The 21,881-nt window shown below is 41.3% G+C and overlaps 1 protein-coding gene and 1 long non-coding RNA gene across 3 annotated transcripts; one reads left to right on the forward strand and one right to left on the reverse strand.

Annotated features, from left to right (window-relative positions):
* Window positions 1–1,037: 1,037 nt before the first annotated feature.
* Window positions 1,038–7,375, reverse strand: LOC102082584 (uncharacterized). The gene is made up of 3 exons (XR_002060008.2): window positions 7,008–7,375; window positions 2,247–2,321; window positions 1,038–1,532 (listed from the first exon to the last, which is right to left on the reverse strand). It is a non-coding gene; the product is annotated as an uncharacterized LOC102082584 (long non-coding RNA).
* A 3,480-nt stretch (window positions 7,376–10,855) lies between these two features.
* LOC109199695 (contactin-4-like) lies at window positions 10,856–20,564 on the forward strand. 2 transcript variants are annotated; one of them, XM_019355002.2, is made up of 5 exons: window positions 13,107–13,209; window positions 13,301–13,379; window positions 18,160–18,516; window positions 18,627–18,977; window positions 19,211–20,564. In XM_019355002.2, the coding sequence occupies exons 3-5, from the start codon at window positions 18,276–18,278 to the stop codon at window positions 19,399–19,401; spliced, it is 783 nt and encodes a 260-aa protein (XP_019210547.1). In that variant the 5' UTR covers window positions 13,107–13,209; window positions 13,301–13,379; window positions 18,160–18,275; the 3' UTR covers window positions 19,402–20,564. The 2 variants fall into 2 exon arrangements, with proteins under 2 accessions (XP_025760212.1, XP_019210547.1); XM_025904427.1 differs by lacking the exons at window positions 13,107–13,209; window positions 13,301–13,379 and adding an exon at window positions 10,856–11,113.
* The last annotated feature ends 1,317 nt before the right edge of the window (window positions 20,565–21,881 follow it).

Raw genomic sequence — 21,881 nt, forward strand, 5'->3', positions numbered from 1 at the left:
TATTTTAATCTACTGTTTTATTGACATCTTTGTCTCTTTTTAAGGTGACCTTGGGTTTTAGAAATGCACCCTAAAATAAAATGTATTATTAGTAGTAGTAGTATTTTTTATTAGTATTAGAAGTGAAGCAGTTCCAAAGGCAAAAGGGGAGTTCAACTTGATACTTGACAGGTGTTCCTAATAAAGTGGCCAGTGTGTGTATAACACCATAACTAATTCAACAATATGGCCACATATTCTAGGGTTTGAGCAGGTGACCCATAGTTTATATATGTTAGTGTGACGTTTGCTCCATATCAGAAACAAAACAGCTGCTGCTCATTCACAAAGTGGAATTTTAAAATTTGGAGCGCTGCAGAAACAGTTTGACAGCCTGTTGTTGCAGGTTAATGTCAGTAGATGGCACCACTGGAGCATGATTTAATGTTGGAACGAGCGTTAACACAATCAGATGTGTCTGTGATGCATTCACTGAGCTTTCTTTTGAAGACAGTTTCATCAGTGTGGTTAGAAGAAACTCCAACACACTGTATATGCAGGCAGTTTATTAATGGAGTTTCCTTCATATCCCCAAATTTTAATGTATCTATTAAAAAAAGAGTTTGACTTTGTTACGATCTATTCTGAGTCTCCTTATAGATTGCCCTGTGTTTTTTCTTCCTTCATTGAAACGTGCTGTTGAACATTTTAGTTATAAAATAAGGTTAAAAATCATGTTTTATAATGAACTACGATCCATCGTGTAGATACAGAAGCTGAGTCCAGCTGTATCTGAGATTTATTTTTTCTATTAAATGAGTTACAATCAAATCTGTAATGCCTGATAAGCAGACAACTCTCAGCTCTGCTGTCAACAGACATGAAACTTCACAGTAACTGAGACTCATGAGTGAAAGTGTTCCTGCTGCTTTAAGTCTGTGGCTCACATGAACTTTGTTATCTGCTCTGAAGAGGACTGAAGTGTGTTTGTGTTCACCACAACAACTCACGTTTCCCATCAGACGTCTTTGTGAAACCCACAGAAGCACACGAGAAGATCAAGTGAGACCAAAGTTTATTGAACCTGCAGAGAAACCAGATCACTGCTGTGGAGACGACAGCACACTTAGAAATAACATAAATAACAGCAAAGTTACTGAAGACATGAAAACATGGATTACATCTACATTGTAGTCACATAAGATTTATTACTGTTTATGTATAAATGATGTCTTGGTCATGCTTTTATTCTGAAAGGTTTGGTAAAGAAAATGTTATCTTTTTAATATAAAAAGTTTGGGAAAGTCAGTTTTCCAGCTTCTTTATAAAAGAAAGGAATAATAACTGTCCTGTTTGAACTTTCTGCCCTCAGTGGTTGTGTGAGGTTTCCTTCATGAGGAGAACAAACAGAATATAAACCAGTGTGTTTACAGTGAATGTGTCAGGTCTGAGCTGCTGTGTGGACCAGTTAGAGAGCAGCAGCTGGATTCCAGTGGTTGGACTGGTGGACGACTTCAGTGAGGAGTCGATGACATTTGGCTCTGGTAGAAACTCTGCACACACAAACACACAGGAGGAGAATATCAGCACAAAGCAGAGCCTCTCTGTTCTCTTTATATACAGCAAAGCATGAGGACATGACAGTGAACGCATCACAGTTACAATAATGTAACTTATTGAACTTTGACACATTTTGTGCTGGTGTGTCAGATCACACAGCATCTGCAGAGACACACAATCTTGTTTAGACACATTTTAACTGCAGGATGAAAAATAAACTGATTAAATAAGATTAAATTGCTCCATCTTAACAGTTTACTGGCACCAGAATATTTACTGGAACTGGTGCTTGTGTCCCAGTCAGTGTGTACATCCTGAGATGCTGCAGGCACAAACCTGTTCACTGTTCCCAGCTCACACTTAAAGACGACTGAATGTTTGCTGTGAGGACTCCTCCATCCTGGGATGACCTGCCTGAAGAAATCTGGCTCGCCTCATCAGTGTCTTCTTTTAAATCATTGTTAAAGACTAATATATAAACTTTAACTCATCTTATTCATCCAGCTGTTGGAAGTTATTCACTACATGACACTTGAGTCTGTGTGGCCGTAGTTTGATTCATAATTTACTCTTTGCTCTTTCACTCATCGTCTCTGGGAAGCACTCGTAACCATGGTTTGAAAAGTGACACAAACTTAAAAATAAATTAAAGTTTGATTGTGAGCAACAGATTTATGGTGTTTGTACTGAAAGAAGAGCAGCTGTACCTCTCAGCTCTGACTGTTTTTCTTCTCTTTGACTGACGTCTTCAGTTCTCACTGCTGAGCAGACTGCAGCTGCAGCTGCACAATAAAACACACACAGAGGACGTCAGTGCACGATGGACTTTTCCCAGAATCCTCTGCAGGAGAAAATGGAAGGTACTCATGTTTAGCTGGATAGAGAAAAGTTACAGGAAGTCATGATGTCGCTCTGATGTTGTTCAGTTTGTCTTGTACAACATTTTTCTGAAGTCTCATATAAAGACGGTCGTTTCTCTGTTTTCTTAACAAAGTGGATTTTTTACAACAGTTTCAATGATAAGAAACAAAATGAATGACATTAGTTATGGAGCCCTTTGGTAACATATTCAGAGAACAAGATGGAAAAACAATCAGTTACAGGAGCAAACATCATGTTGGCTTGAACACATATTTGTTGTTGAAGCTTCTCAGTATTTGAATCATGAAGATTTGTTAGTGTTTTTTAATGAGTTCATCTTTTAAACCATTTTAGCTTTGATTGTCCTGTTAAACACTATTTAAACTTCTGTCTCTATAATGCAACAAAGAGTCAAGTTTAGCCTTTCTGGTAACTTCAGGATAAAAACACTGATGACCTCCAACGCTGCCCCTCAGCCTCCTGGTAGAGGCTCCTATGGACCCAGCAGGGTGACAACAACACCCCATCACAGGGACAAAGACACTGAGCAGCATGCAAAGAAGTCCACTCACTATAAACATCATGTAACAAATAAGAACTACAATGGGATCATTGATGGAGCTGGACTGTTGTCAGAGTGCAGCTTAGAGGAGATTCTGAGTTTAAAAAACCTCCTCATGGCTTAAAAAGTACAACAAGTATTAAGATTTCCTGTGAATATTACTGTGAACACTGACACGCTCACCTGTTTTCAGTGCAGCTCACTTTGTTATTGTTACTCAGATAAAATGACTCAAAATATTCAAATAAAAAGTGTAAATATAGACTTTAATCAGCCAGTTTGTTACGCTGCACAGAACAAACGCACTACTCTCACATCTGGTGTGAGTGACGGCTGTGACGGGACACGAGCTCCAGCTCAGCCTCTGACTTTACTGATGAACGAGTGAAAGTGAATTCCTTTGTTTAGTTTAATATTAGAATATGTTTGTTTGTTAGAATGTGTTATAGATGCTATGTTATGTCCTACAGAGCAAATATTTCTTATTCAGCCTTCATGCAGCAACCAGTGAAGTATTAAATCTTCTATATGAATAATTCATCTTTGACGTTACATTATTTATATCATTTCAATGTATTCTTCATTTCACACATTTACATTGTTCTAAATATAATGTTTAAATAATTTTCATATTATTAAAATCAGGATTGTTCTGGTAAATTTACCTTAATATAGGAAAATCTACATAAAAGTATTAATCCGTGTTCTTAATATACTATCCTATTAATATATTTGGTACCATGTATTTACACCATTTTAATATGTATGCAGTGTAAGTTACATGAATCTATTTGCCATGTCCAACAGGATTAGGTGAGGACAGTTCAGGGAAGAATGCTGTGCTGACATTATAACAGAAGGGTCACAATCATGGCCGCAGCAAAGATGAAGACGAGGCTCAATCAATATCAAATACAAACAGTATTTAAAGTGAGTTACTGACTCTTAAACGTGTAACTTTATTCAGTAAAAACTGTTAATTCTACCAGTGTTGTAATAAAATAAGTTGTGACATTAATAAATAAACAGCTGCTGAGGACTCGTTGGTGCAGCTAAGGACTGATGTCCTAAAGAGTAATATAGTACACACTCCTTCCTGAGACGACTGAAGGAGGTGCGCCTCCACAAACTCGTCCTTAACACCTTCTACAGAGGCTCCATAGAGAGCATCCTAACCAGCTGCATCACAGTCTGTATGGAAACTGTCACACGTCCGACCACAGAGCCCTGCAGAGGATTGTGGGAACCGCTGAGCGCATTGTTGGCAGCTCTCTGCCCCGTCTGCAGGATATTTACACCTCACCCTGCATTCAGAAAGCCACTAACATCATGGCTGACCCACATCACCCTCCCACAGACTGTTTACTCCTCCTTCCATCCAGAAGACGACTCTGCAGCAACAGGAGCAACACCTGCTGCCCTCCTCCACACTGGACTCTCTCCACACACTTCTTGGACTACATAACACTCTCCTCTCATTTCCAACACTTGCACTGTTGACTCTGTCTGTGTTGCACACTGCTCAAAAATAAGAATCCCAGATCTGAATGAATGAAATATTCTTATTAAATACTTTACATAGTTGAATGTGCTGACAACAAAATCACACAAAAATGATGAGTGGAAATCAAATGTAGCAACCCATGGAGGTCTGGATTTGGCGTCACACTCAAAGAGGAAAAACACACTACAGTAATGTCCTTACAACAAGTCAAAGTGAAGCTCGGCAGTGTGTGTGGCCTCCACGTGTCTGTATGACCTACAACACCTGGACATGCTCCTGATGAGGTGGTGGATGGTCTCCTGAGGGATCTCCTCTCAGACCTGCACTGAAGCATCTGCCAACTCCTGGACAGTCTGTGGTGCAGTTGGTGGATGGAGCGAAACATGATGTTCCAGATGTGCTGGGTTGATTCAGGTCTGGGGAACAGCTGGACCAGTCCACAGCATCAATGCCTTCGTCCTGCAGGAAATGCTGACACACTGCAGCCACATGAGGTTCAGCATTGTCTTGCATTAGGAGGAACCCAGGGCTACCTGCACCAACATATGGTCTCACAAAGGGGTCTAAGAATTTCATCTCAGTACCTAATGGCAGTCAGGCTACCTCTGATGAACACATGGAGGGCTGTGCAGCCCCCCAAAGAAATGCCACCCCACACCATTACTGACCCACTGTCAAACCATCATGCTGGAGGGTGTTGGAGGCAGCAGAAGGTTCTCCACGCTGTGTCCAAACTCTGTCACGTCTGTCACATGTGCTCATTGTGATTCTGCTTTCTTTGCCAGTGGCAAAGTTGCCATCTTGGTGTTCTCTGGCAAATGCCAAACGTCCTGCACGGTGCTGGGCTGTAAACACAACCTCCACCTGTGGACATCGGGCCCTCATGCCACCCTCATGGAGTCTGTTTGTAACCATTTGAGCAGACACGTGTACATTTGTGGCCTGCTGGAGGTCATTTTGCAGGCTCTGGCAGTGCTACTCCTGATCCTCCTTCCACAAAGGCAAGTTTTTTTATTGTGGAGGTGGAGGTAGCGGTCCTGCTGCTGGGTTGTTGCCCTCCTCCAACCTTCTGATGTACCAGCCTGTCTCCTGGTAGCGCCTCCATGCTCTGGACACTACACTGACAATACACAGCAAATCTTCCTGCCACAGCTCACACTGATGTGATCCTGGATGAGCTGCACTACCTGAGCCACTTGTGTGGATTGTAGACTTCGTCTCAATCTATCACTAGAGTGAAATCACTGCCAGCATTGAAAAGTGACCAAAACATGAGCCAGAAAGCATCAGCACACAGAAGGTCTGTGGTCACCACCTGCAGAAAGACTTCTTTATTGGGATGTCTTGCTAATAATTTCCACCTGTTGTCTAATCCATGTGCACAACAGTGTGTGGCATTGATTGTCAATCAGTGTTGCTTCCTAAGTGGACAGTTTGATTTCACAGAAGTGTGATTGACTTGGAGTTACATTATGTTGTTTAAGTTTCCCTTTGTTTTTTGAGTAGTGTATTTATTCTGTGTACTATTGTATTTATGTATTATCATTCTTTTCCATCCTTACTAAGGCTGTGCGATATGACCAAACTCTCATATCCCGATATAAAACATCTATCGTCCCGATAACGATATAAATCACAAAAATGTAACATTATCTGTAAATTCTGTGAATCTCGGGCAGCTCGACTTGCGTGAAGTGTTTCCAGCTGGGCGTCGTGTACCTGGAGTCGAGTGTTTTAACCAATGAAACGATACATTTTTAGACATAAGTTGTAGCTTTTTTGCTTCTCATCCGTAAATACTCTGCATCTTTCACGTGATTCAGTTTATTTTTGAAAAGTCTCAACAGGATATTGAGCTTTATTGTGAAAGGTTTATGTGGAAAATAAACAAGCGGACACGCGATGGTTTTACCGTCGTTGTTGCTAACGACAACGCATTAAAACAGGCGCTTGTCCATCTGTAGTGTGGTTATATTAAATATAAGAGAAAGAAAGAACTTTAAAAAATTAATATATCCACTACAGTGACCATCAAAACCATGAAAAAATATTGACGTAAACAGTTTATTTTGCGACACCACGAAACAAACAATAGCGTAAAATCAAACGATAGACGTTTTTATATCGTCATCCGATATATATCGTTATATCGAACAGCCCTAATCCTTACTCTTTGGTTGACAATAAAACTTGACTAAAGCAACAGGGTACAAGTATAGTACTAGGTTTTCTAGTTCTACATTACTGTATATTGCTCACACACACACACACACACACACACACACACACACACACACTCTTCATCAGCAGCAGCCAGTCTCTTTACTGTTGATACATTTATCCATAACTGTGTGAAAACAGCACATGTTGAGGTGCAGGGAGGGAAACCCGGGTTAACTGAGTGAGTTGATAACGAGCTTCATATGACAGAATATCCTGATTACCAATGTTAGTGTAAACTAATCTGAATAACAGAAACATACCCTGGCTATAATAAACCTGCTCTGTAGTGCAGGACCCAGGAGATCAGATTCTACTTACAGAGCAGACACAGCACAGATGTTTCCTTCATCGTCCTTCTCACTCATTTCAGCTTTTTCTCATTTCTGTCACTGACACCAAGTAAAGTCGCCCTCTTCCTCCTTCCTGTTGGTACAAAGAGAGTCGTTATAAGATATATTAAAAATATATACAACTATTAACACACTGTAATGGTTATTTTCTTATAACATGTGGTATGAACGCCCTGTTACTTAAAGTTGCTACAAAAACACACAGATAGTTTTTTAAAGAATATTTCAAAGATGGACGTCTGATCGACATCATGAATGTTACTCCAGTGTCCATTCGATGAACCTCTTCAGCATCACCTGCGTACCCCTGTTAAACTTTCTAACAAGAAAAACTTTGTGTTTATGAATCGTTTTAAATATTAAGAGTTGGAGAAAAAGGAGAAAAAAGAAGAAAATGCAGCAGTCCTCCAACAATTTCTTTTCCTACTAGTGAAAAAAGTTCCATCCCTGGATTTATAATGCTGATGTCAGGAACAGAGAAGTGATATTTGTACAAAGCCAACATGTTGATGTCTCCAAGAAATCTTAAGGGGTCTGGGAAGGGATCTCAAAAGTGGATTATAGATGGCAGACAGTTGGTGCCATAAGCCAGTGGTCCCCAACCCCCGGTCCGTGAGTCGTTTCGTACCGGGCCGCGAGAGTTGAGGCTCGGGTGTGAAATGTATGGTTTTCAGGATTTTTTTCGTTTTTTAGCATTATTTTGTTATCGTTTTTATCATTAACTCGGTTTTCCTGGGTCTTTTCACGTGTGTTATGAATAAATCTTCTTTTTTTCGGTACCGATACTAGTTGTATTTAGTGCATGTAGTTGTTTTTTGTTGTATTTATCCGCGACACCTTAAAGGCCGGTCCATGAAAATATTGTCGGGCATAAACCGGCTTCTTTTACTCCTTTCAAACCATCTGTCCTCTCTGTCCAACATATGTACATTGGCATCCTCGAAAGAGTGACCTTTGACCTTTAGAGGCAGATGGACAGCAGTCCATCTGCCTCTAAAGGACAAAGGTCTAAAGGACAATGTCAGGGTTCCTGGGTCGTTGACCCAGTGTTTTTAGTTTTGTCATGTTCAGTTTATTTTCCACATCCATGTTTTTCACTCCCTGTTTTCTGTGCCAGCCTGTCTACCAGTGTATTGTGTTCCAGTTCATACCATGTATCATTAGTTCAATTATGTTCAGCTGTTCACTCCCATCAGTCATTATTCAGCCGGTGTATTTAAGCCCTCAGTTTCTTCCCGGTCCTTTGTCGTGTCATTCATGTTGTCTTTGCCGTGTGATCAGTTCAGTCAGCCTACCAGCTGTTTCAGTCAGTCAGCCATTTCCTGTTCTCTTCATTCGTCCATCGCAATAAACACCCTTAATGCTCACCACAAGTCCAGCATTTGGGTCACCTCTTCTCATTCAGATAGTTAAGAGTGAGAAAGAAAATGTGTTCATGTTTGCAGTTTACTCTTGTCATACAATATTTGAAATTAAATAAAACAAACAAAACACTGCAATTTAGGAAATATTAGTGAGTGTTTTCTTTTTTGTCTGTTTTTAGTACTACTTGAACACTAATGGCCCTCCAATGAGATGGAAAGTGGCCTGTGGCTCCTTTGAGTTTGAGACCCCTGATGTAGAACGTAACTGATTTAGTGGTTCATAGGGAAGTGAATCAATTGCGGGGGGGTTTGAGTGTTTCAATGGTGACAGATAGCTTTCCCCTGCACTTAAATTTCCAGCCATTAATTTTAGTATGGACAACCTCATCCATCACACCAGATGCACTTCTGAGAGTAGCCCGGTGGTTTTACCATTAAGGCCTGTCCTCTGTAGCCCTTTAGCTTGAATCTGAGTGCTAACACACAACAAGCCTATCATTTTCTACTCATTACGCCAAGTTTCAAACTAGCCCAGTTACAAAAGTCAGACAAAAATATACTTTTATTTAATAAAACACGTGTGGAGAAAAGCATGAACTTTGAACCTTAGATGTTATCTATTGATGGGATGACAATCAGGTGGGCAGCCAGTCTAAAGAAAAGAACGGGGATTATGAAAGATGGATCACCTAAACATGTGAAAAAGTAAATCATGCCACAAGGTGAAGATGGGAGGACATCAGAAAAAATAGTTCCTTATGCTTAATAAGGTTGTAAAAGATTACAAAATCATAAGTTTGCACTCCAGTAATCAATCAACAACCACTGATCATTCTAATGAGAGATATGGAGCCAGCGAGTAGGAGAGGAGGTTCTGTCGTGTGTGGGAGCATTTTGAGTTGATTTTGGTCAATCGGATGGGTTTGCCAGCTTTCTGTTCTTGTTGTTTGCTTTTGTTTTGTGTGTTTATTTTATCTTAAAACGTGAAAAACTGTTAAAAATCTGCTTTTCACGTTAGAAACACTTTGATTTGACTTAAATTTAATATAATAAAAAATATGTATTTTTAAAATAATCTTAAAATTTTATTCTACAAAATGTGCAGCAATTTAATGGGTTTATTTTTTTTTTTTAGCTGATAGTCTGTGGGACCTAGGAAACCGTACACCTGTATCTCTACAGTTTCTCTGCACTCCAGCCTCTTCTGTTCCATATGAGGAGGATTTTCTCTGAGGCAGGAGAAATTATCTCCAAGAAAAGAAACAGACTCGACCATTGCACAGAGGAACAAATTCTCTTCTTGAATAAATATGAAAAAGTGTTACCTTAAATGCATCGTGTTTTTACTTTGCAAGTTCATAAGCATTTTCCCTTTCAGTTCACAATCAGTTCTACACCCCAGGTCAAAATATGTATAATAAAACTGGCCTATATAATATTAATAAACATACCTGTTCAGCTGTCCAGTGATTAATTGCATAAGTACATGCAGGCAGGACCTCACAGCAGAAGAATACTCCATAATGGGTTGTACATTATTATATGTATATTATATGGATTTTTCAATTATTACTATTTACCAACATCAAGAAGTCACAAACAAAGAGAGACCACATCGTGGCGCATGTTTAGACAAGGAAAGTTTATTGATGAAAATTATGTATTAAATAAACAAACAACAATTTTTCCACCCCCCCCCAAAAAAAAAACCCAGAAAATACACGTTCAAAGCAACACAGCGGTGGCCAGGGCCGAACTGCGACAAAAAACTGGCCCGGGCATTTTGACTAGAGACTGACCCACCAGAGATTTTAGGAAAAGCCATAAAGCCTTTGAATGAAAACAAACGCTGTTGTGACAGTGATGTACGCTGTCTTGTTGGTATATGTATGATTTCTATAAATTTTACGTCAGATAAAAACTTTGGTTGTAAGCTTCAGATAATTATTTAATAAAAGCGAGACATTTTAAATGAGAATAAGTAAGAAAAGTATTTCTTTGAGCCCCCCCTTTCTCTGTTAATGCCCTACCTGGCCCCCTGGCAACACTTAGCTAGACCCGCCCCTGCACAGTTACCAGCTGTCAGCTACTTAGAAAAGGATCCTGGTGTTATTTGTCTCTCAGAAACAGTTCATAACTTCAACTCATCCATGTCACCTAAAAGGTAAACCAACTCTACTAACTAACCTTATGAATAAAATAAAGTTCACTATCAGTAACATCATAGCACCCACCCAGCTGTATAGAAACTCCTCATGCTAGCTAATACACAGTACGAGTTATTGCCCGGTATGCGACCGGGCAAGATTAAAGTCAGATCTCAGAATTCTTTTTTTTTTTTCTTTTTTCTTTTTTTTCCAGTGGCCCTAATCCTCTTCCGTACTAACCGTGAGCTCACAGGAAAAGGAACTGTTTGATACGCATGGCTCTTCCGCTACTCCACACAGTTTCCCATACCTTGGGCGTTGTCCCGTGGACGAACTCAAACTTCAGATAAGCTAGGTCTGACTTCAAAGAAACGGACGTCTTGTGTCAGTGGCTTTCTGATTCATAAGGGAAAAAACACGGAAACCGGATCAGATTGTCCCATTGTAGAAAATAGGCTATTTTAGCTTCTAGATTAAGGGATTCGTCATCGTCAATGCGGAAATGATTTTAAGAACTGCGTCACAGGTCTGGATCCTACTGCTCCTCCAATTTGTGACTACAGGTGAGCTTTAATCCTTGGATTTGAACAAATATTAGTCTCGTTTACAAAACTGCCAGGCCTTCTTTAAAGCAGCGAATGCGTTGATGTGATCGTCTTATGCAAATAAGTCATCGGTGGTTGTCACCGTGTTCTTGACTTCAGAACCATGGTCAAAACACAAGCTTTTATTACTCCTGTGGTTTACTTACGCCGTTATAGCAGACACACTATTTCTTCGACTTATTGTATCCAACCACGCACACACTTACAAGGTAAAAAAAATAAATAAAAACATACGAATGAAAGTTAGGCCGTCGCTGTGCAGCTTCTAGTTCTTTCTGTAAAATAATATTATTTAGGCTTACTATTTTAATGTCGCTGTGTATTCGGTACCGGCGTGCAAGTGTCTAAAGGTAACATGTATTTTACAAAACCTTAATGCTTTTTTTTTTTTCCTTTCTTTTTTTTTCCTGGTGGGGTTCCAAATATACGGAACTGCTCGAAACCGAGTTTGTTACTAGAAAACACAGATTTACCAATCACAGACACTACACAGAAGCCCATAAAGGTTTATATATGGTTTAAATAATCTGCTGGGGGGGTTTAAGCAGGTGAGCACTGACTGTGGTTGTGTGTATGTGCGAAGTAACCTCTGTATATTTTGCATATAGGTATAATCACGGTAACGTGAAATAACACTTCCGAGATGTCCCTTTTTTCTTTTTTTCCCTTTTCTTATTTACAGTGGGACTTAAAAGCAACTTACATTTGTGGATTCGTGTGAGGTTGGTAGCGTTAATTTTGCTTCAAACCCTCACATGCGCATGCAACGTGATCTGTGCGTGTCAGGCAGTTTCGTGAGTGAGCGAGAGAGAGGTTATGTGTAGTTTCAATTGTGAGCACAAAAAGGTTCTCGAAAGGTAAAATAAACAGCTCGATAAGCTGAAGTTTATAAACTGTGCGTAAATGATCACTATTTATTCGGGTTAGGATGTATTCATTTGTGAAATAGTTTTGCATGTTTTCCCCCAAAGTTAGGAGAAAAAAAGTAAAAATTCTGAAAAAAAGGATGTTCCCGCTTTTTTCTTTTTTTCCACTGGCCCTGATCCTCTTCAGTACATATCCATATTCAGAGATGTGGAGCTATTTGTAGAGTAGAACACAACGATAATGTCTTCATATATCATTTACAGCTGCGTAACTGTAAAGAGGTTGATTGTGTTTATTTTTATTTTTATATAAAGCTTGAAATGTGTTAGTTCAAAGCAATGCCATTGTAATAACTGCAGTTTTTGGACGTGTAGATTTTGAAGAGAAGGACACACTGCTGTTTGTACTGTTAACTAAATAAATAGGAAATAAATATGTAATACCTGACATGTTTCATTATTTAAAAAAATGTCATTATTGTCTTGTGAATGCAAAAAACGTTAATTTGAAATTGTTTTCTAAAATAAGCACTGTATTTATTTCTGGTATTTATATTTCTGATATGTAAAACGTGTGAATGGTTTGGTTGTGCCATTGCTTTTGCTAGCTTGAGTTTGACGATCAAGTATTTCTCGGCAAGAGACCCACCAGGAAGTGATCAACGGCGCTGGATGACAGTGCTCTGTTTTCTGTGCCCCCTTTCCAAGAACAAAAAAACAAATAAAGCCATCCAATATGATAGAAGTGAATTATTTTTCCATAATAATAATGGGGTGAAAATCAAGTATAATTGCGTCCCTCCGGTACAGGCAGGATGAGCCTACAAAGTGTCCTAGGGTGGAGTCAGATTTCTGAAGGGGATTCTTTTGAAATCTTAAGAATCCCCAATGTCATCTCAATGAATAAAGATTGATGACAGTGGGTTTACTGTTGTGTTTATTAATATTGGTAATAGTAGTAGTAGTAGTTATGTTTTGTTGTAATGAAACATTTGGTCAGCACAGCACTTGATGTGCAAGGGGGGGGGGGCATTACAGCCTGAAGAAGACTGAGGAGCAGAGAGTCTGAATGGGGGACACTAAACCGAGGCAGTCAGCTGTGAAGGACGGATTGAAGATTTCCTGACCTGAGGTGCAGTAATGTGGAGCCAGCAGAGAGAAGCTGAAGGTTTAGAAAGACTCAACTAAGTGAGTAAACGCTGTTCCCTGTCCACTTATTCTAATGTTCCTGGTGATGTCGGCTAGTGTACACTAAGAGCTAAATGTTTGTTTATTCCAGGAGCAGAAATCACAGACTGACCGTGGTCCTTCTTTGTTTAGTTGAATCAGGAATCACTTTTGTGGACCCGATCGACCAAGTAAGGTGAAATTAGAGCTGTTGAGTATGTCAGAGTTGGGATTCAGGCTGTCGTGTGATACATGGAGACTTGAAATAGTTCTGGCAGTACTTAGCGGCAAATTTAAATCAAGAGACAAAACGTCAGTTATTGGTAATTATTAATTTATAAATCCAGTGATTTACAATATTAACATACCACATACAACTGTATATGTAATGTAGCTTGCCATCATCAGTGTGTGAATGGGTGAATAACTGAACTGTGTAAAGCGCTTTGGGGTCCTTAGGGACCAAGTAAAGCTCTATACAAATACAGGCAATTTACCATTTATATGTGGGTAGGCCTATATCAGTACATACACATTTTAACAGTAATATACGGGATTTGTCTGAACAATTAGTTACCCAGAGCAGTTGAATCCTAACGTCATGACAAACCACGGCAGACCCGGTGACATGATTATGCTTTTCAACATACTTTATTAATACACACGGTTGCTGTACACACCCAGTTGGTGGCAGCTCTCCCGCTGCCAACCATAGGCTACATCTCCACAACAACAATAAGACAAACAGAGCAGCGGGTTTTAAGCCGGCGAGGCTTGAGTCCATCTCGCCTGCACAGCATCTAGTGTACCCCACGCCCCTCCCGCGAGCGGGAGAGGGAATCAGCCTGGACCGTCGACGCCACCAGCCCCTGCCCAGCTACAGGGATATGTCCATTCAGGTGGCCGCCCGCATGTCCAGCGGTGGCGGCAAAGGTGGTCTGGCCGCGTGGCAAGCGGACGCTCCACGGCAGGCGCAGTCGAGAGCTCACAGGCGGCTGGGCAGACGTGCGACGCGCAGAATCAACTGTTTCGCCAGCCTCTGGTGGAGTTGCGGCCCGTCTGGTTGGCACGCCTACCACAGGCTTAGCGTATCCAGTGCGCGTCTCGACCTCGGACACATGTCGAGCAGGCTCCCCTGGAACAGGGACGCCCGTCTACTTCTCCCGGAGCAGTCCCTCGCGTAGCTATTCCTTTTCCTCTACCGGCAGGCACGGACCCTCGCGCACCACCTCCTCTAGCGACGGCGTGGCAGGTTCCTCCAGCGCTCTCCGCGCGCTGACCTCTGGCTCGGGCTGAGCAGGTGGGTGAGCTGGTGGTGGGCCTAGCAGGTGCTCCGCGGCCCTCCTCTGAGTAGCAGGTGCGGGCCCAGGCCCCTGCCGGGCACAAGCCGCTCCGACCCGAGGAGTAGGGGATGGGCGACAAGCTGTCATCCTGGCTGGTCGCAACCTGGGGGCCGGCATGGGCGTCGGAACAGTCCGGATCTCCTCCACCCACGCGCCGTAGGGGAACGCCTATGCGGGTGGCGGCAGTGTCGGCCAGGATCGGATCAGAGCCGCCAGATTCGTCATCCTCTGCAGTTGACGCATTTATGCTATAGTTTGGTCCTGCAGCTCTTCCCGCCGGGGGTGCGATACCGCCGCCTGCTCGGCCACCATTTGCGCCAGCTCCTCCCTCTGCTGGCCCAGTCCTGGGTCTGCCGCGTCCTCCTTCTTGGGTTTCGGCACCACTGTGATAAACTACGGCAGGCCAAGTGACATGTTTATGCTTGTCAACATATTTTATTCATACACATGGTTGCTGTACACACCCAGTTGGCTGCAGCTCTCCCGCTGCCAGCCACACATCTCCACAACAACAACAACGCAGGGAGAGCACAGGTTATTTGCCGGCGAGGCATGATTGTACATGCCGCTGCAGGTAGAATAGAATAGAATATAATGCCTTTATCGTCACTATACAGTTGTACAATGAGATACAGAGCATCTCCTGCTCAGTGCAAACAATGCTGTATTGTATTTTTACAACACCTAAATATCCTAATGCATTATACAGCACAAGTTTATTTTGTCTGCCTGTACTGATAGCATAGAATTTTATTTTAAAATTGTGTTTTTAAAGATAAACCTAAATCTTCTGTGCTGCTCAATCTCAATTCTATACGGTATGGTGTTAACTTCCTGAACTGACGTCATAACAGCTGTATGGTAAGGCGTGTCTTTTTAGGACCCGTAACGCTAAACCAGGAAATGAGATTTTCAGGCTTTAAACAGTTTTCTTTTTGTTAACACTGAACAATGTGCTATCGTACCGTTACAATAAAAAATGGAGTTTCACTAGCGATATTATACTGCGCACTGCTTCAGCGACGATATATAGGTGACTACACTAATGCCTGTGTACAGTTTTCTCACATATTGTTATTACGCCGATGTATCCAATGACTGGCCACCGTATAGTTTCCTATCTACACCAGATGAAGTGATACTGCTTTCTGTGAAAGGCTTCAACCCGACGACTGGTGACTTACTTGTGGCCTCATTTTAGCAGATAATTTACCCTTATTGCACAATATAGGAGATACGGATTTTACAAGTATATATTTCGGTTAATATAAAAATATAATAAATATTGAAATATTTGGGTTCTGTTCTGTACTATACTTAAGATTTGGAGTTAGCTTCTTGTAGCCTAAATAACAAACATTATTCTTGCAGGGTGGGCTGTCTTCAAATTCAGAGAAGGGAAGATATAATGACGAGAAGAAAATTCTCCAACACTTTCAAACAAACTTTCATAATGTTTTGAACTGGCATAGTGGCATAATAATGGTTAATTTCCTTGTTCAGTCGTAGGGACTCTTAAAGTATAGGCTACATTTTCGCCTGTACATAGATTAAAATGACTTTTTTTATTATCCGATACTTTTATTCATCTGGGGATCTTAAAGTGTTGCCTGCATTTTAAACTTTGTCAGAGATGTATCAGTGACAGCTCTGCAGTGAGCAACAAACAACACTTAAAAGCATTTCTACATTTCAATTTAATATCAGAGTTAAAACTAAGAGGTAAATCGTCAAAGCGGCAGTCTTTAATAACTCCAGGTTCTCGTCCCCGTTGCCCACACTGCGGATCCGCAGGCAGTCTGAGGTTAAGTATGAGGTTAAGTGGGCTTGGTGTAGTTTGCAGTTTGCATCACACATTCATTCAAAGCTGGAACACTGCGCTTGGCTTTGCGATGTTAGGCTGATGTCTTGATTCCGAGTGGACCAGGGCATGGAACCGGTGTTCCAGATTAACTGGCGCAAGACTGCCACACATCTGTTCGACCAACGTTGGTCGAACAGATGTGTGGCAGTCTTGCGTTTCAGGAGCTGCTACCGACAAACCAGCAAAAAAACGCCAAATGTGTCATCTGTGACACTTGTGAGGTTATCTTAAACACGCTCCATCAGTCTTGATGCTGTTGAACAACAAAATGTTTAAAAATGTCGTGAGTTTACCTGGTGATATTCTCATGCGCGACGCGATCGCGAAAACAGCAAACAATTAACACCACGCCGATGTTGTTCACAGGACAGGACGATCGGGAGACCCTTGTCGTCGTTATCGTTCCCCTCCTACGTTTTATTACTCCGATTTCAGCGTTTTTGCTTCACAACTAAAGCGAGCAGTTTACTTTGCGTGCACTAACATGGACTTGAATCAACCAGCGCCACCTCTGGCCAAATGCGTTGGCCAAGGTTTTTTTTGCTGGTTTGTCGGTAGCAGCTCCTGAAACGCAAGTCTGCCACACACCTGTTCGACCAAATCCAGTTAATCTGGAACACCGGAGGCATGCTGTCTTTGGCTTTGTCAGAATAAGGCAAGCACGCTAATGTTAATTCAAAACAAAACAAAACAATAAAAAATGGCAATATATAAGTATCAGTCACCTTAAACACCGATAACCCACGATTAAAAGAAATAAGATCATTTAAAAAAAGAAAAACTCAGTTTGTTTTTTCGCGGTGGTTGTTTTGTTTTGCCTTTAACCCCCACAGCGGTTTTCAGTTGCCCCTAACAACTACGGCAAGCTTGGTTTTCTTTCTACGCGTCCTCACTTACATTCTGAGGTGTAGACGTCACTGGGAACAGAGTGGATCTGGACACATGCAGAACCGGGTGGATTGTTGCTGGAACAGAACAGCGAGGGAACCGCAGCTGACCAGCGGAATCTAAGATGGAGGAAACTATTCCGAGTGAGTCAGGAGTGAAACCTGGAGCGGACTACCTGACGAGTTACAGGCTGGACGCGGTTAGAAGCAGGTATTAAGGGCAACTGTTGGGACAAGACAGGTGAACCAAGAAACCGCTCGGAGGCCTGACATCTGCAGACCTATTAACTTTTGTAGCAGTAAGCCTGCATTCACATTGTCGCATTGATCTATGTACTCACTGTTTGTACGGAGCTCAGGTCCAATGTGAAACTGTAATGCAGACAGACTTTTGATAAGCAGCTTTAAAATGTTGCTCTGATTTGGACTAAGTCAAGATCTTCATCAGCATCAATTATAACACAACTACCTAAAAATCAAACAACCATCAAACATTTTGATGTTTGTTTCTTTCGTTCTTTCTTTCTACAGATCGTTTATTTGAATTTTAAAAACAATTAAAAAACAATCAATAAGCAGCTGTTCAAAAGTGTATTTGCAAAGAATGGATGGTTGCCTCTCCCACTCTCTTTTTTAATTGTCTGTTTTTGTTTGATTTCTGACACTGAGAAATTAAGGTAGCACGAAGCCCTTAAACATGTTTTTTATCAATTTTTGGTTTTACTACAAACTTTAAGGAAGTTGTTTTTAGATGAAGTTCAACCACCATAAACCAAAAACCAGTGGTCTTTGATCTTAACTCTGCTTGACTTCTGTAGAAGTGAACAGTTATACTTTCACCTTTAACCTCTCTGCTCTGTATCGTTTCCTCTTTCAGAGCAGAAAATCATCACAGCTGAGTCTGGACAGGACATCACTCTGCCATGCCGAGCTTCAAACAATAACAATATAGTTGTAGAGTGGAGCAGAGCTGACCTGGAGTCAGATTATGTCATGTTGTACCGGGATGGTTACTTTGTTCTGGATTACCAGCATCCATCTTTTAAGAACCGGGTGGATCTGCAGGACAGACAGATGAAGGATGGAGACGTTTCTTTGATTCTGAAGGATGTGACGATTAATGACACTGGAACATACGAGTGTCGTGTCATCCAGGAAAGAACAAACAGGAAGAGAGCCCTTTTGAAGACTCGGCCCATCAGCATCATCTACCTGAGAGTTGTTGATCCTCCAGGTGAGTTTTTTTGTTGCAACTGGCTAACTAACTAACACTGACATCAGTAATAAAAAAAGTATTTCTGATGTCTTGTCTGATCCTTTGTTCCGTGTTGTTCCCTCTTTCAGACCAAGAAAACATCACAGTTCAGTATGGACAGAGTGTCATTCTACCATGTCAAGCTCCAAATGATAAGGATTCCATCAGAGTTGTAAGGTGGACCAAACCTGGCCTACAAGATGAAAATGTCTATTTGTATCAAGATGGGCGATTTGATCCTAAAGAGCAGAATCCAATTTTTAAGAACCGAGTGGATCTGCAGGACAAAGAGATGAAGAATGGAACTGCATCTTTGATTCTGAGGAATGTGACGACAGATGACTTGGGAGCATACGAGTGTCTTATCCTCCAGTCAGCAGCAACTATAAGTAGCAACAATCACATCAGCATCATCTACCTGAGTGTTGTTGATCCTCCAGGTGAGTGAGTAGAGTGTGTGTGTGATCAGAGGTGAAGCTGCTTCCTGGTTGTTGATGTTTGTTTCTAAAGATGTTGTTGATGAGACTTTGTAGAAAGCAGCTGGTCTGAGTGATGTGATCAGAGTGCAGTAGATAATGTCTGACAGCAGTTTGAAGGGGAAATGGATTCTGTTCTGTTCTTCACTCATCACCTACCTGACAGCTGACACCTCACACCTGTTTCTCACCTGCAGGTCAGCCAGGAGGAGACACAGAGGATGGATCTGTTGGACTGAAAGTTGGTCTGTCTGTTTGTGCTGCGCTTCTTGTTGCTGTTGCTAGTTTTTTGATCTACAGGAAACATAAACAACAAAAGAATCAGGATTCATACTCACCTGCTAACTGCCGTCTTGTTGAAATGCTTCAGACGTCTTCAATGGCTTAAAAGCTGAACTGAGTCTCTTCCTGCTTTTGTAGTTTTAGTTCAAGTGTTGTCATTGAACATGTGGACAGATGAGAGACAGCAGTTTAAGCCCTGAATGTGACGACAAATTCATCCACTCTCCTACCTTGGGGGAAGAAAAAACCACTAATAAGCATTTGGATTATTTCCAGAGAGAGAAAGAAATAATCCACCGGGCATTAAAACAGAGGGTGGAGAAGAAAGTTTTTTTTTAAAGGTGTTTTAAAATCCATTATTACTGTAAGCTGGAGTGAAAGAAAGACACAAAAAAAAAATGTGCCTTAAAGACCAACTACTCTAATACAGGTTCTAAGTTATTCCTGTATGTTTCTTCAGCCACTCCATTCTTCCCCTCCATGAATGTTCCAGCTTTCATCCCACTTCGGTTACTGTCGTTTGTTAAGACGATCTGCATAAAGCGTACATCAGATGTACTAGATTCAAGTACCAGCTACTGTTGGAAGGTAGTTATATCAGTAAAAAGGAGCGAGCACCTGGAGGGCGTCCATACTGTTGCTGTTAATAAGGCAAATTTGAAATCTGTACTCCTCAAATTCCACCAGCATGTTAAGTGTCCTACTAGGGGGGACACTGGACCGTGTGCACAGTAACATCAATTGTTTATATTTGTCCTGTTTGCTCTTTATTCCTGCTGCATTTATTTATACAATGCCAAATTACAACAAGAAATAAGAGGCTTCATTTTGCGGGTAAAGCTCACAGCAGCGTGGAAATCAAACATCTCTGGTAACAACTGTAGAGTTCGGACGAGTCTTCTCGCAAAGACTGTTGCCATGCGGAAGGAAAACAAAATCTGGAAGTACTAAGTGGAGTTTGTATGTTCTCCCTGTGTTTGCATGGGTTCTCCCCGGGTACTCCTGCTTCCTCCCACAGTCCAAAGACATGCAGTTAGTGGGGATAGGTTAATTGATTAATCTAAATTGCCCATAGGTGTGAATCTGTGAGTGAATGCAAATGCAAATGGTCGTCTTTCCCTGTGTGTTGGTCCTGCGACAGACTGACGACCTGTCCAGGCTGTACCCTGCCTTTTGCCCTATGACAGCTGGGATAGGCACCAGCGCTTAAAAGACTAGATATAGAATTTGAACATAAATCGCATCTGAAATCCAAAAGAGTAAATAATGAATCCACAAAAATTATAATAAAATGATAATAATTGTAGTGTATGCATGTTTGCATGGATGTACCCTGTCTCATGCGAGTAGCACAGGGCTTTGTTAGTCTAAATAAAAGCAATTTTCCATGATGTCCATGATCTCAAACCTTACGTCTGAAAATGGTACAATCAGCTGCTTCCATGAGTAAACAGAAAGAAAGTTTATGACATAATGATGTCCCACGTAGTTCACCATCTGATTGAACCAGGAGCTTTGAAGCTGTGCAGCTCAGAAATGGTGCTCAGAGGTTATCGCCACAATGTCATCACAGTCTTCAGCCAGTCTCTGCTCAGCCTGGGTGGGTGGTCCTGTTGTCACAGCGATGAGGTCATTTCCTGTCAGATGAGGTAATCAGAGGTTTTTAAATGGACTCAAAAAGAACCCACATTGATAAATAACTGAGGAGCTTCAGAAAGTTACCTTTGGCTCTGCTTTTATATAAAGACACCATGAGGAGAGTGGAGATGAAGTATGGACAGAACACCATCAGGTGGAAGACAAGTCTGAACACAAGGTGGAGGGAGGAGGGGTCAGGGGGTGGTGCTGAGGCAGGGGGAAGGATTGTGGTTGTAGGTCTACCTGTGGAGAGAGAATCCCACCTGTTCAAGTAAATATATAAATTGAACAAATGATTAAACAAGAGTGAAGCTTCACCTGTGACAGTGATGATCGCCCCATGATCTGAAGGTTGGGGGTTCGAATCCACTGAAAGGCTACCCTGAGGTACCCCTGAGCAAGGTACTGTCCCTACACACTGCTCCCCGGGCACCTGCTTAGTGGCTGCCCACTGCTTCACTGAGTGAGTGGGTCAAATGCAGAGAAAAACAAATAATTTCCCCACAGGGATCAATAAAGTATACATTGTGCTCTATAGTGATAATTATAGAGCTTTCAGTCACTCTGCTCCTCGGCTCTGAAACTCACTTCGTTCAGTCCTAAGAAATATAGATTCCCTTATTTAAGTCACAACTCAAAACCTACTTGTTTAAACTCGCTTTAATACAGATTTTACTTGCTGTCAAATTGTGTTTTTTTTTTGTTTTGTTTTTTAATTTTATTGTCTGTGGTGGTATTTTGCTGGTTTCTGTATTTTAATTTATTAGAGTCTATTTAATCTACTGTTTCATTGATGTCTTTTTCTCTCTGTAAGGTGACCTTGGGTTTTAGAAAGGCGCTCTCATAATGTATTATTATTAATTATTATTAACATGAAATTGTGCATGACTTTGACAGAGGAAAGAACAAACAGTGACACAGTGTTAGGCATGTAATAAAATGTTGACA

The sequence above is a fragment of the Oreochromis niloticus genome, unplaced genomic scaffold (assembly GCF_001858045.2).
Source record: "Oreochromis niloticus isolate F11D_XX unplaced genomic scaffold, O_niloticus_UMD_NMBU tig00001593_pilon, whole genome shotgun sequence".
In the NCBI taxonomy this organism is placed as follows: Eukaryota; Metazoa; Chordata; class Actinopteri; order Cichliformes; family Cichlidae; genus Oreochromis; species Oreochromis niloticus.

What these genes read in the sequence shown, in the direction of transcription:
- LOC109199695 (XM_025904427.1), top strand. Translation starts at nt 11,053, where the DNA reads ATGATTTTAAGAACTGCGTCACAGGTCTGGATCCTACTGCTCCTCCAA. An exon ending in CCTCCAATTTGTGACTACAG is followed by an intron (nt 11,114 to 18,159) that starts GTGAGCTTTAAT and finishes TTCCTCTTTCAG; the next exon opens with AGCAGAAAATCATCACAGCT. An exon ending in GAGTGTTGTTGATCCTCCAG is followed by an intron (nt 18,978 to 19,210) that starts GTGAGTGAGTAG and finishes TCTCACCTGCAG; the next exon opens with GTCAGCCAGGAGGAGACACA.